Below are 12,889 nucleotides of genomic sequence, written 5' to 3'. Positions count from 1 at the left end.
AAAATATTCATCAGTTATCTTAGCACCCATAACACAAGCTACGCTTACTTAGGGACTAGATGGCGATGTGTGTATTGTCGTAGTATATTTATTTATTATTTATTATTATTATTTAAATAATTATCATCTGCGTACTTTGACCTTCTAAAAGCTCAATACAACGTGTAGCAAAATAAAGAAATAATATTGAAGGATGCATGTGTATATTTCATTAGGAATCACCCTGTAAAAATATTAAATCAATAGAAGCACATTTATGACAACTCTACTGAAAATAAAATACCGTCACGCGCATAGTACCTACGCTACGCGACGCGTTTCTAATAAAGTGACACTTAAAATATTAAACCAAAATAAGCATATTCATGACAACCCTACGGAAGATGAAATACCGACAGGCGCATAGTACCTACGCTACGCGACGCGTTTCTAATAGAGTGGCAGGAGTCAGATGATTTTAATTTTGCGCGTGATTTTAGGGCCGTTTATTATTTCTTTCAGTAAAAACTATGGCAGTAATAATTTACCTCCAAAGCGTGTGAAGTATTATTTCGGTTTTCATTTACACGTTGCGTATGTAGAACGCTTTACTGCATCAGCACATACCCTGCCACTAAATAATTGCACTGTCCAGTGTCCAGGTATTTAACCAGGGATCCAGTAATAATTTTACTGCGCCAAGGAGACAAAAAAGAAAGAGTTTATGAATATCTTATTACCCGAATATCTACTTGTCTGAATATATAATCTCCCGAATATGGCATTAACATCACACTAACCCGTTATCCACTACAGAGCACGGGTTTCCTTACACTATGAGAAGTTAAGGCCTTAGTCCACCACGCTGGCCCAGTGATAACTGCATTCGTTAACTTAAAACTAAAGCTACGAGGGTTCCAAACGCGCCCTGGTCTAAGAAGAGCCCACAATAAACTTAGCCAGTATCAGGTTTAAATTAATCCATCATTACCATCATATTACCGGCTCACTACAAGGTACGGGTCTCCTCCCACAGTGAGAAGGGGTTAAGGTCCACCTCGCTGACCCAGTATTAGTGGACTCCAGGCACCTTTGAGATGCAGAACTCTAAGACATGCTGGTTTCCTCACGATGTTTCTCTTCACCGTTGAAGCAAGTTATATTTGAATTACTTAAAACGCAAATAATGTAGAAAAGCTAGAGGTGAACTCGGCCCCCGGAAAGTGTTGTAGATCTACTACCCTGCGCTATCACCATGCGAATATATAATCCCCCGAATATTTATTTATTTAAACTCTATATTTGTACACCACTACACAGTTAGGAAAATAAAGGACGAATAGAGAGAAACACAGAAACTGGAGTAGAATACAAAAGGCGGCCTTATCGCTTAAAAGCGATCTCGAATATCTAATTACCTGAATATATAATTATCAAACATGTTATAAAGCTTATTATCCAGATATATATATATATATATATATATTTACCTGAACATAGGTAACCATGTCGCTTAGTTCCCTCGCGATCTGGTTACTCCTTTTCCTTGAGGTTGCGTGTTTCATAGCACCCGCGGCTTCGGCCTCTCCCTCACCCCTGCGAAAACTCTGGTAGAGGGAAAGAGACGTCCGACCGACTTTCTCTTCTAGTAAGTTCAGAATTTTGTGGAGTTCTTTTTCTGAAAAAAAAGAAATGCGGAAAATAGTATACCTAATGAAAACGCGCGCAAAGTCGTTTTCAAGTGTCACAATTCTAACCACTTTTCAACTGCAGTTTCTGTCTTATTTTGTAATACTCTGTATTTTCTGTCGTACGGTCTATCGCGTTTTCCGTCGTACTTTTATTGTACTTTTTAAAGTATTATCTATAATATTATATGTCATATAGTCTCTCGTATTGCCTATCGTATTTTCTACTGTACTTTTTTATCATATCGTCTATCGTTTTTTCCCTCCGTATTTTTTCTGCATCTTCCGTCGTACATACGAGTATTTTTATCGTGTTTTCGGTTTTATTTTTCTGGTATTGTATAAAGTATTTCTATAATATCATCTGTCATACCGTCGTTCATATTGTCTGTCTTATTGACTGCCATATTGTTTATCGTATTTTCCCTACGTTTTTTTTTCTGTATTTGTTGTCGTACTGTCTATCGTTTTTACCGTCGTATTTTTACCGTACCTTCTAAAATATTATCCGTCATATAGTCTGTCATATCGTCTGTCGTATTGTCTGTCTTATTGTTTGTCGTATTCTCAATCGTATTTACTTTGAGTATTATCGAATCTTACCGTCAAACTCATCGTCTTCGTCATAGTCTTCATCAGAGAAGAACTCCGTGATAGATGAACCAGCAGACTGGTTGGACATGATGGAACTCGTTCGGTTACTGGCGTCGGGCAGGGATGAGCTCGTGTGCCTCATTCCGTTTGACCTGGATAACATCGAGGGACTGTTTTTATTCCACTACAATACGTATAGAATTTTTCTTCCGTTTAGTCAGTCAGTCAGTCCCTTTTGCCTTTCATATATATATATATATATATATATATATATATATATATATAAGGCAAAAGGGACATACATGGGGGTAGTAGGGACTTCCCTGGACAAGCTTGGCCACAAAATGCTTTAATAGGTACTACTACTAAAACTTAAAGTGCGGAAGTAGGAGGGACATCTTTATTGCTAAAACACATATCTATTTATATAAAAATGTTATGTTGGTTTGTGTACGCTTCAAAAACTCAAAAAGTTCTGCAATGATCGGGCTGAAATTTTAGCATGATATATAATACGCATCAAGAGTTGTTTTTATCTAATTTTCTCAACCATTCAATCACAATGTGCCACAGCGAAGCGTGGCAGGGTACAACTTGTATATATATAAATATACAGATATACTATACCTTGTCACTGTTGTCATTGCGCCGCCGTAGCCCTGCGCGGAACTGGCACCTGTCAGCCCTATCGTAGGGCTCGACTCCATTGGCAACAGCTTTTTGTTTTTGATTAGAACCTACAAGAAAGTAAATGGATATAAACAGACATTATATTTGACGGCCGATTGGCGCAGTTTGCAGCGACTGCTTTCTGAGTCAAGGCTGTCGATTCCAACAACTGGATAATAATTGTGTGATGAACTTGAATGTTTTTTCAGTGTCCGGGTGTCTATTTGTATATTATAGATATTTATGTATATTATTCATATAAAAAACCGTGTGTGTACCTACTTATGTATACGCGTTAGAACTTATACTTCTTTGTCGTATAAAAATCTTTTCAAAAAATTTTATCTTTCGCCTTACGTTTGTAGGGAAAACGACACTAACAATAGAAAAAAGGTACCTATTTAATACATTGAAAGTTTTATTATAACTCATTATCTAGTTAGATAAAGTTTATTTAAATACCACAAAAAAAAGTGGACATAGTAAACGTTATCTTTAATTTTTTTTTTTTAATTGTGACCGGATATAACAACGATAATGCTGTATACACCTGTTTGTATTGTCTCAGTATATTTATTTATATCGGTACAGTTGATACAGTATCTGCTGGACCATAGACTCTTAGAGCTCGTGTAGACCATAGAGCTCGCGTAGACCATAGAGCTCGCGTTTGGAACTCTCGTAGCTTTAGTTTTAGTTTACTAATGTATATGGAGGGTAGAGGTAAGGAGAGTCATCTTATATAGGAGAAAAGTTGAAAAAGTGTCCAGTTGTATGCGCTAAATAACAGTTCAAAAATCCTCCACAATGGCGCTGGTGGATGCACAGGGTATGGTATGAATGTAGCAATCGCAGATGAATTGAAGTATGCCGAGTTAAAAAATTTAATGTCATTATCGACTAAAGTAGTTAATTATTGAGAATTTCAACAACTTACGTTGTACAAAATATTGTACACAATACGTTACCTTACGTTGTACAAAATATTGTACAACGTAAGTTGTTTATTGTTGTTTATTTTTCAAGCCTACTCTAACAATATTTGGTTTGGCGCTTCTTTTAAGAGTTACCTTGATGCAAATGTGGCGCCATCCTAATTTAATACATTTTGACGACACCTTTTAATATACACAGATGATCCTCCTTACCTCTACCCTCCATACTAATGTAGTAATGAAGCGGTGATAGCCAAGTGGGCAGGAGCTCGACTTCACTTTCGGGTTGCCGAGTTAGAATCCCAGCACGCACCTCAAACTTTTCTACGTTACGTGCGCTTTAAGTAATGAAATATCACTTGCTTAAACGGTGAAGGAAAACATCGTGAGGATACCTGCATGCCTGAGAGTTTTACATAGTGTTCTCAATCGTGTGTGGAGTCCATCAATCCGCACTGGGCCTGCGTGGTGGACTATGGCCTTAACCCCTTCTTATTGTGGGAGGAGACCCGTGCCCTGTAGTGGGCTGGTAATGGGTGGATATGATGATGATGATGGATTTATAACGCGTGTCAAAAGTTTGAATAAAATTCAAAAATTACAAATTTAAACATTCCTTATTCATGTCATTTCAGGTTATTTCCTGAAATGATATGATGAAGATGATCGGACATTTTTTCACTTTATATCATCTGCATACCCTGTGCATATCCTCAATGCAAGCCACTGCCTGTCCTCACCAAAATTGATCCCAACTTGACTTTCTATGTACTCAAAAACTTAACATAACCTATAAATATCACCCGGCTAAGTTTGCTGTGGGCTTCTTCTTAGACCGGGACGCGTTTGGAACCCTCGTAGCTTTAGTTTTAAGTTTACGAATGTGGTTATCGCCATCATCTCACTACCGTGTAATTCTTATGTACGCATCAAAAGTGCCACCTGTGGGCCTACTTGAATAAAGATATTTTTGACTTTGACTTTGAATAACTAACTAGCTGTTGCCCGCGACTTGGTGTGCGTTTGATTTTGTTTTTTGATGTGGCATTAAATTTAGGTGTAGATCTAAAGAAAATTAAAATATTCAGTATCGCTAAGCCTTGAATGAAAGGTTTGCAGCTGTCCGCTGAGGAGTTCTGTCCTCTATCTCCAACCACAGTTTGGGCAAAATTAAACACATATTATAACCTCTATACTACAAAAATAATTATTCAAATCGGTTATGGAGTAAAATCGTCAAACACTCATCCCCTCTCCCAAAGGAACCGAGCTTAATGTCGGGATAAAAGTATCCTATATTACATCTAACGCTTCCATGAATATGTGTACAAAGTTTCATGGGGATCGGTTCAGTAGTTTTTGCGTTAAAGCGTAACAAACAAACTTACATCGACATTTATAATATTAGTAAGTATAGGGATAAGGTAATGAGAAAAGAGCCGTACGATCAATATATAAACTTGGATCACGCGAATCGCTTCGTGAAAAATTGAAACAAATAGGTATTCTTACAGTAGCTTCGCAATACATTTATAATAATATAGTCTTTGTGAGACAAAATATTACTCTTTATAAATCAAAAGCTGTAATTAACAATCGACTTACCAGGAACGGTCATAAATTAGTGATATCTGCATATCGTCTGCGAAAGGTGCAGAACTCCTTTGTGGGGTTGAGTATACGCTTTTACAACATGATTCCTAAGGAAATTCTTGACCTACCAATGCATACATTAAAAAAATATGTAAAAACGCATCTAGTACAGCGAGGTTATTATACATTTGATGAATTCCTCAATGACAAGGTGGAATGGAAGCAGCCAGCCTCGCTCTCATCTCCCGCAAGATAGCAAAATGATTGTAAATGTTGATGTTGGAAAAGAGCAACTACTGAGTTTCTTGCTGGCTCTTCTTCGTAGATTCTGCTTTCCGAACCGGTGGTAGAGTCACACAAACATGCATACTTGACGTTTCAAAAGTGCTTATAAAGTAGGCCTACTTGAAATAAATGAATTTGAATTTGAATGTTAAGTTGTCTGTAGATAAATCTATGAAGTTAAATAAGTATATTATGTTACCTTATACTTTAACTGCTCGGGACTTGGAAGTCGCGGCTCGTCCGTGTAGTCAACTTCAAATAGAAACGACGTCACCAGTTGATCTCCAAACACTGCCTGGATGAAGACAGATCCAGTAAAGCATGTGCGATAGAAATGGGTAAAGATTTAATACAGTTCGTTAGGAAAAGAGCTACTGCGAGTTTCTCGCTGACTTCTTCTCGGTACAATTTGCCTTCAATGTGCAACGTGACGTTCATAAAGTGCTCTAGACTGCCCGGTATCACAAAACATAGGTATCGCCTACATCTTGACTTGCAGTTAGGAGTCCCTGGGGCGCCAATCTACCCTGCTAATGCTTTTTGCTTTTTCGGAAGGACACTTGCCGATAACCTCCTAAGGGGTTGCTACGGCGTCACCGGGGGAGTGGGGCGAGCGCGAAAGCTCGCCATGAGAAGAGCCCCAGGGCTCGACGACATCGGGGGGAGTATGGGAGACGTCGACCCGAGGGTGCCTCCTGCGAGGACTCGGACCTCGGCTCGGTTCGACGTTAATCTGACTGTTGGTGGACTTTTGGACTAATCATTGTTTAGTCCGAACGCCCCGTGACCGTGGTAAGGATCCACGTCCGGATGACGTCAGAAATCGGGGCCCTCGTCTTCGCCGGCGAAGACGCTGTGAATGTTGCGTGTGTGTGTGTTGTTGGGACACGTTGTCGGTAGTTATTTTGTCGTCAGGGTCGTCAAGGACATGCTTCGGACGTCGCCGCTTTGGTTCGACGTCGGGGACGGGGGTATAAGTGGACGCCTCGACCACTAGGGGGTTGGGGTGTCGGACTGCATTTTCAAAGTAGGTCTTTGATAATGTTTTCATGTACTGGGCTATGGTGGGAAGATCGAGGTCTCGGTGGAGATCTACGTTGCGCATGTACCACGGACTGTCCGTGGTCATACGCATAAATTTGTTCTGCAGGACTTGAAAGCTCCTGTAAGAGCTGTGAGGGCGATGGGCGAATACGACGCTGGCGTATGTCATAATGGGACGTATGCACGTTTTATACAAGGTTACCTTGTGACGGAGGGATAATTTGCTTTTGCGGCAAATCATCGGATAGAGACGACCCATCACATACGCAGCCTTGTTGCGGGCCTTGCGAATGTGTGCGGTGAAGCTCATTCTATGATCGAACGTTACTCCCAGGTATTTGGCCTTGTCTTGCCAGGGTATGGGACGCCCGTAGAGGGTGACCTCTGCGGGGTTTACCGTGAAGCGGCCTCTCGGTTTGCCCGTGAAGAGCACCGCTGCGCTCTTCTCGGGGTTAACCTCGATCCTCCAGAGGCGGAACCACTTGCCCAGCAGGTGGAGCGCCTTTTGGAGTCGACTTGCAATGTTGCTCTTTTTGGGATCGGTCGCAAAGAGAGCGGTATCGTCGGCGAATTGGGCCAGTTTGACCGTCGCCGGTAGGTCGCGGGGAATGTCGCTCGTGAAGAGCGCGTATAGAAGTGGGGAGAGCGCGGAGCCCTGAGGGACTCCCGCTCGTATGGGTCTAGGGGAAGAGAGCGTACCGTCTAGACGATAGCGAAATGTGCGATCGGTGAGATACGCTCGCAGCAAACGAACGAGACTAGCTGGCACGCCCAGATGGTGCAGCTTGTACAACAAGCCGGCGTGCCAGACCCTGTCGAAGGCCTTGGCAATGTCTAAGAACACGGCCCCAGTGGGGCTCATGTGTCTGTATCGATTGAATCCTGCCAGTATGTGCTCCGTGAGGCGGTGCGCTTGGTGGACGCAAGAGTGCTTGGCTCGAAAGCCGAATTGCTCGTCGTTAAGGAGGTTTTTCTCCTCTACGACTGCCTTCAGTCTGTGTAATATTACCCTCTCATACACCTTTGCTAAGGTGTTGAGGAGGCTTATAGGGCGATAACTGGAGGGAAGGTCGCGGGGTTTGCCCGACTTGTGGATACCTATGACTGTTGCTTCCTTCCACTGGTTGGGGAAGTAGCAGTTTGCCAAGAATACATTAAAAATTACCACAAGTAGGTTGATAATTTGTCCTGGGAGTAACTTTAGGGTTTTATTGGTAATGCCGTCGGGGCCTGGGGCTTTCTTAGAGTGGAAACCCTTGATAATAGTATGAACTTCATCGCAGGTCGTCGGGGCGAGAGGTTCACCATCGGGAGGGGTCGAGAGGATTGTTGCGAGTTCGCTTTCGACTCGCAAGACGTGGGGCCTATCAATGGATACGGTGCTCGGAGAGCATTGGGATTCGAGGCAGTCAGCCATGCATTCAGCCTTATCGATATCTTCAAAGGCGGGCGGAAGGTCGGGGCGTGCTAACGGTGGGAGGGCGGGAGCGCGGGTCATTTTGAGAGCCTTCGCCAGTTTGTAGAACGCACTACGCGATGGCGAGAGCTCCCCCAAGAACCTGTCCCATTGTCCGTGTCGGAGTGCGGTAATGATAGACACTACCTTCCTCTGGGCTCTCCAGAGTTCTAACCGATTCTGTCGTGTCGGATATTTGTCATGCTCCCTATGGGCCCTATTCTTGTTTGTGATTAGCTCTCGCGCGTCCTCCGTGAGTACCATGCGGTAAAATCCGCACGGCATCTCGCGGGAGCATTCGCTCGTAGCGTCACAAACGTGGTTGGTCAGGTGCAGTGAGGCTGCCTGGGCTTGCTCTAATGTCTCTACGACGTCAGGAATTTTAGAGAGGTGCACAGAGTCCTTCGCTTCGAGTAGCCCGGAGAGCTTCTTGAAGTCGATGACTTTACGGGTCGGGAGGATCGCGGGGCCTACGGGGCCTAGCTGTAGTTTGACAGGTCTGTGATCCGAATATAGCTCGGATAGCACTTCCACAGAGTTCACCTGAAGGGTGATATTCTTGAGGAGCGCTATGTCGAGTATGTCCGGTCGGTCGATCGAACTATCCGACATCGGGAAGCGAGTCGGCGAGTCTGGGGCAACTACGATAAAGTTGAGGTCGGGTCGTCTGACAAGTATGTTAAGTTGTCGTCCGTGCGCGTTAGTGGAGCGGGACCAGTCGGTGTGCTTAGCGTTGAAGTCGCCAGCCAAAATGACAGAGTCACCTAAGGAGAGGAGAGCGAGTAAGTCACTCTCTAAAAAGGTTTTGTTCGGTGAGAGATAAACGGATGCTAGTATGATCGACGGATGGCCGGTCATACCCACCTGACATACGGAGGCTTCCATGTTGGTAAGCTGTGGAGGATCGAGAGGAGTGCAGTGAAGAGCCCTTCTGTAATAGATCGCGGTACCACCCAACCGGTTGGTGGTCCGATCATTTCTAATTAAGTTATAATTTCCAACTTTGGGATCGCTTCTACTAGGTTTTAAGAAGGTCTCTTGCACTAGGAAGATATCGATTTGTTGTGCACATATAAATTCACGGATTTGATGCATTTGATCGATAATGCCGTTTGCATTAAAGAAGCTGACTGCCAGGGAGTGTGGTTTTACCCTACCTTTATATGTACTACCCATTAACGGATTGCTTTTTGGATAGTCCCGATGGTTGTTAGGAGGCTAGAGTGCTCACGCATAGCCTGGTTGAGGGAGACCTTTGCCTTTGCAAAGAATACTTTTACCTCGTTCATGTCAACCGCAGACACGAGGTACTGGATGAAGTCCAGGGGGTCCATATCCGGAGATAGGTGCATGGGCGAGGGCGCTGAGGCCGGGTGGGCCGCTGCCGGTGCGGTGGCCTGAGGGGCTACCGGCACCGGTGCGGGGGCGGGGGCGGAGGCGCTAGGCGCTCCGTTAAGGTGCTTGGCCCATGCGCTGGTAGCGGGTACCGGCGCTGGGACGAAGCGTTGGGCGGGCTGTGCTGCGGGTCTCCGAGCCGGCGGCGGACCCCTGCGCCGTGTAAACTGCGGCGCCTTTGGGCATCCGCGATAATTCGCGGGGTGCCCTTGGGTGTAGCAGAGTACACAGCTCGGTGGTTCGTCGACGGTCGGGTCCCGTCGGGAGCAATCGGCGGTGCCGTGGTCGCCCAGGCACTTGACGCACCTAGGGCGGGCGAAACAATTCCTTGCGGAATGGCCGTACAGTTGGCATCGGTGGCACTGGCCGACCTTGCCTCTGTTATGGGGCTTCTCGATAGTGAGTCCTGAAAGGTGGCACACTTTTTCGAGATTGTAAATCTCTTTACCTTCGGGGGAAAGTTCTAATAAAACGAGAACCATCTCGTAGACATATTTCGTCCTGGTATTGTACATCCTATGTACCTCCAGGACAGGTAGATTTTGCGACAAAAGGTCGGCTTTTATTACCTCGGAGCTAATCTCCTTCGGTAATCCTTTAATGACGACGCGGAGAATGCGTTCGTCTCTTAGGGCGTAGGTATGAAAACCTATATTATGCTCTCTGAGCATTGAAGTTAGCCGACGGTGGTCGTCGGAGGATAGGCACTGTACTCTAATGCCTATAGCGGTGGATCGGGCACCGGTGAAGCCGATGCCGTTCGCTTCAAGAAGCGGGATGATTTTCATCCATGCGAGCTTGTCGCGGATGAAGAGAGGTGGGATTCTATCCCTGGGTTGGGGTTGCTCCTCCATAGGGGAGTCTTCGGGCTCGTCTTCGTCCGCAGGGGAAGCCTGGGACGCTGCGCGAGGCGCTGCGCGGGGCGCTTGGGACTGGGTCTTAATCGGGCGGTCCGGTACCACTTTCTTTGGTGGGTTCGCCTTGGATTTGGAAGCCTTAAGCTTCCGCTTTTTAGCACCGACGATGGTGAAGCCGTCGTCGGTCTCGGATGATGCCGGGGAGGTAGATTCTTCGATCGCTATCGTCCCTGCTAATGTGTACGTGCCGATCCTTTGTAGTAGCCGCCGCCCGCCTTACAACATAAGCTGGTCGCTGCTCCTAAATTCGAATTTAAAAATTCCAAACTCAAAAATCAAAATCAAAATACACTTTATTGTACACAAAATACAAAGAATTAGAACAAAAAAAAACACAAATAAAAAAGAAAAGGTACAATAGACTTATTAGGCACATTTGTTTACTTAAAATTAAATGAATGGAGATTAGATATTTAAGAGTCGTCTGAAGGACTACTACCTCTCTTTGACTGACCGTATTTGAAGTAGATTCTTTATTATTGTTTGTAAATTATGTATTAAAATCTACTTATATATATATATCTATACTAGCTGTTGCCCGCGACTTCGTCTGCGTTTGATTTTGTTTTTAAAGTATTCAGTATCGCTAAGCCTTAAATGAGGGGTCTGCTGCTGTCCGCTGAGGAGTTCTGTCCTCTATCTCCAACCACATTCATCAGATCTACACCAAGTTTGGGCAAAGTTAACGCATATTATAACCTCTATAGTACAAAAATAATTATTTAAATCGGTTATAATTTTATGGTGTAAAATCGTCAAACACTTTCATCCCCTCTCCCAAATGAACCGAGCTTAATGTTGGGATAAAAAGTATTCTATATTGCTTCTAACACTTCCAAGAATATGTGTACAAAGTTTCATGAGGATAAGTTAAAATTTTAAAGTTAAGTAGTTTTTGCGTGAAAGCGTAACAAACAAACTTACATTGGCATTTATAATATTAGTAGGGATAGGGAGAGGGATATATATATTTCTTGTGTGCGCGTGTAAATCACTGAACTCGTCCTAAACGGCAGGACCGATTTGAATTTTTTGGTATGCGTTAGGGCGGAACCCTGGATGGTTTCGATTCACGAATAAGCCCGACAGATTGCGCTGGGGTCCGCTAGTAATATATAAATGAATGAATGAATGAAAGAATGAATGAATGAATTTTTAAATCTTTTATTGTTCACCAAATAAAAATAACAAATTATAAGTAAAAAAAATTACAAAAAGTATACAATTTGGCGGCCTTATCGCTACATAGCGATCTCTTCCAGGCAACCAAAGGCGTTAAACACAGCTCAAGAAGAGAGGTAGGTGGTGCATTTAAATAAACATGCCTATACCTATATATACAAATATATATATATTATATTATAGTAAGGACGCTGACCTCAAAAGTGCTTGCCATCACTTGTTGCTGTGGAAGGCTGCAATGATTTTCGATGCTCAGTATCAAAGGGTACGGTGACGTCACAAAGGCACTTCTGTGAATAATAAAAAAAAATGGTGACTAATGTAGAACTATAGTTTTAGGTATCTTATTATTTTATATTATAGATTATTATTATTATTTACATAACATGCTGCATTGTCGTATTAGGATAACTTTTTCCTGTAATGACAAAAATGTAAGATGGGAATAAATAAATAAATAAATAAATAAATATACTAAGACAATACACACAACGCCATCAAGCCCCAAAGTAAGCGTAGCTTGTGTTATGGGTACTAAGATAGCTGATGAATATTTTTTTTTTATGAATGAAATACACATAAATACTTATAATATACAGATAAACACCCAGACACTGAAAAACATTCATGTTCATCACACAAACATTTTCCAGTTGTGGGAATCGAACCCACGACCTTGGACTCAGAAAGCAGGGTCGCTGCGCACTGCGCCACTAGGCCGTCAATTATATATTATAGATTATTGTATTTTTATTCTTTAAATTGTAATGTAATTTATATTTTATTTTTTTTATTTTTATAAACATTTGCACACTGTCTGTGGTCGATTGTGAAGGGTCTGTTTAATGAAATGTGTTCTTGTTATGTACCCACAATTTTGCAAATAAATAATTATAATTATTGCCCTTTTTGTCGAATATAAAACTCTAAAGTTAACCTTGCAGTGGGCCGGTAATGAGTTTATTCCATTACAAGTTAGCCCTTGACTGCAATCTCACCTGGTGGTAAGTGATGATGCAGTCTAAATGGTACTGGGATAACCTGTTAGGGGTATGGGCTATGGCAGTCATACTCCTAATCGGATTATACGCGAAATCGCATCGCACTTAATCGATTAGCGGCACGTCTTTGTCGGTAGGGTGGTGACTAGCC

General features: G+C 43.0%; 1 protein-coding gene across 1 annotated transcript in view; it reads right to left on the bottom strand.

Annotated features, from left to right (window-relative positions):
• LOC120635171 (1-phosphatidylinositol 4,5-bisphosphate phosphodiesterase epsilon-1-like) overlaps positions 1 to 12,889 on the bottom strand; it is a 176,125-nt gene that overhangs the window by 19,010 nt on the left and 144,226 nt on the right. Inside the window, exons 23-27 of the mRNA XM_039906104.1 lie at positions 11,934 to 12,027; positions 5,943 to 6,038; positions 2,889 to 2,998; positions 2,271 to 2,413; positions 1,470 to 1,657 (exon numbers count right to left, since the gene is read on the bottom strand). Coding sequence (XP_039762038.1) covers positions 1,470 to 1,657; positions 2,271 to 2,413; positions 2,889 to 2,998; positions 5,943 to 6,038; positions 11,934 to 12,027 — 631 coding nt within the window. The remainder of the gene's footprint in view (positions 1 to 1,469; positions 1,658 to 2,270; positions 2,414 to 2,888; positions 2,999 to 5,942; positions 6,039 to 11,933; positions 12,028 to 12,889) is intronic.

This window comes from Pararge aegeria, chromosome 26 (assembly GCF_905163445.1).
Source record: "Pararge aegeria chromosome 26, ilParAegt1.1, whole genome shotgun sequence".
Classification (NCBI taxonomy): Eukaryota; Metazoa; Arthropoda; class Insecta; order Lepidoptera; family Nymphalidae; genus Pararge; species Pararge aegeria.
This window is presented reverse-complemented; position numbering and strand designations above follow the sequence as displayed.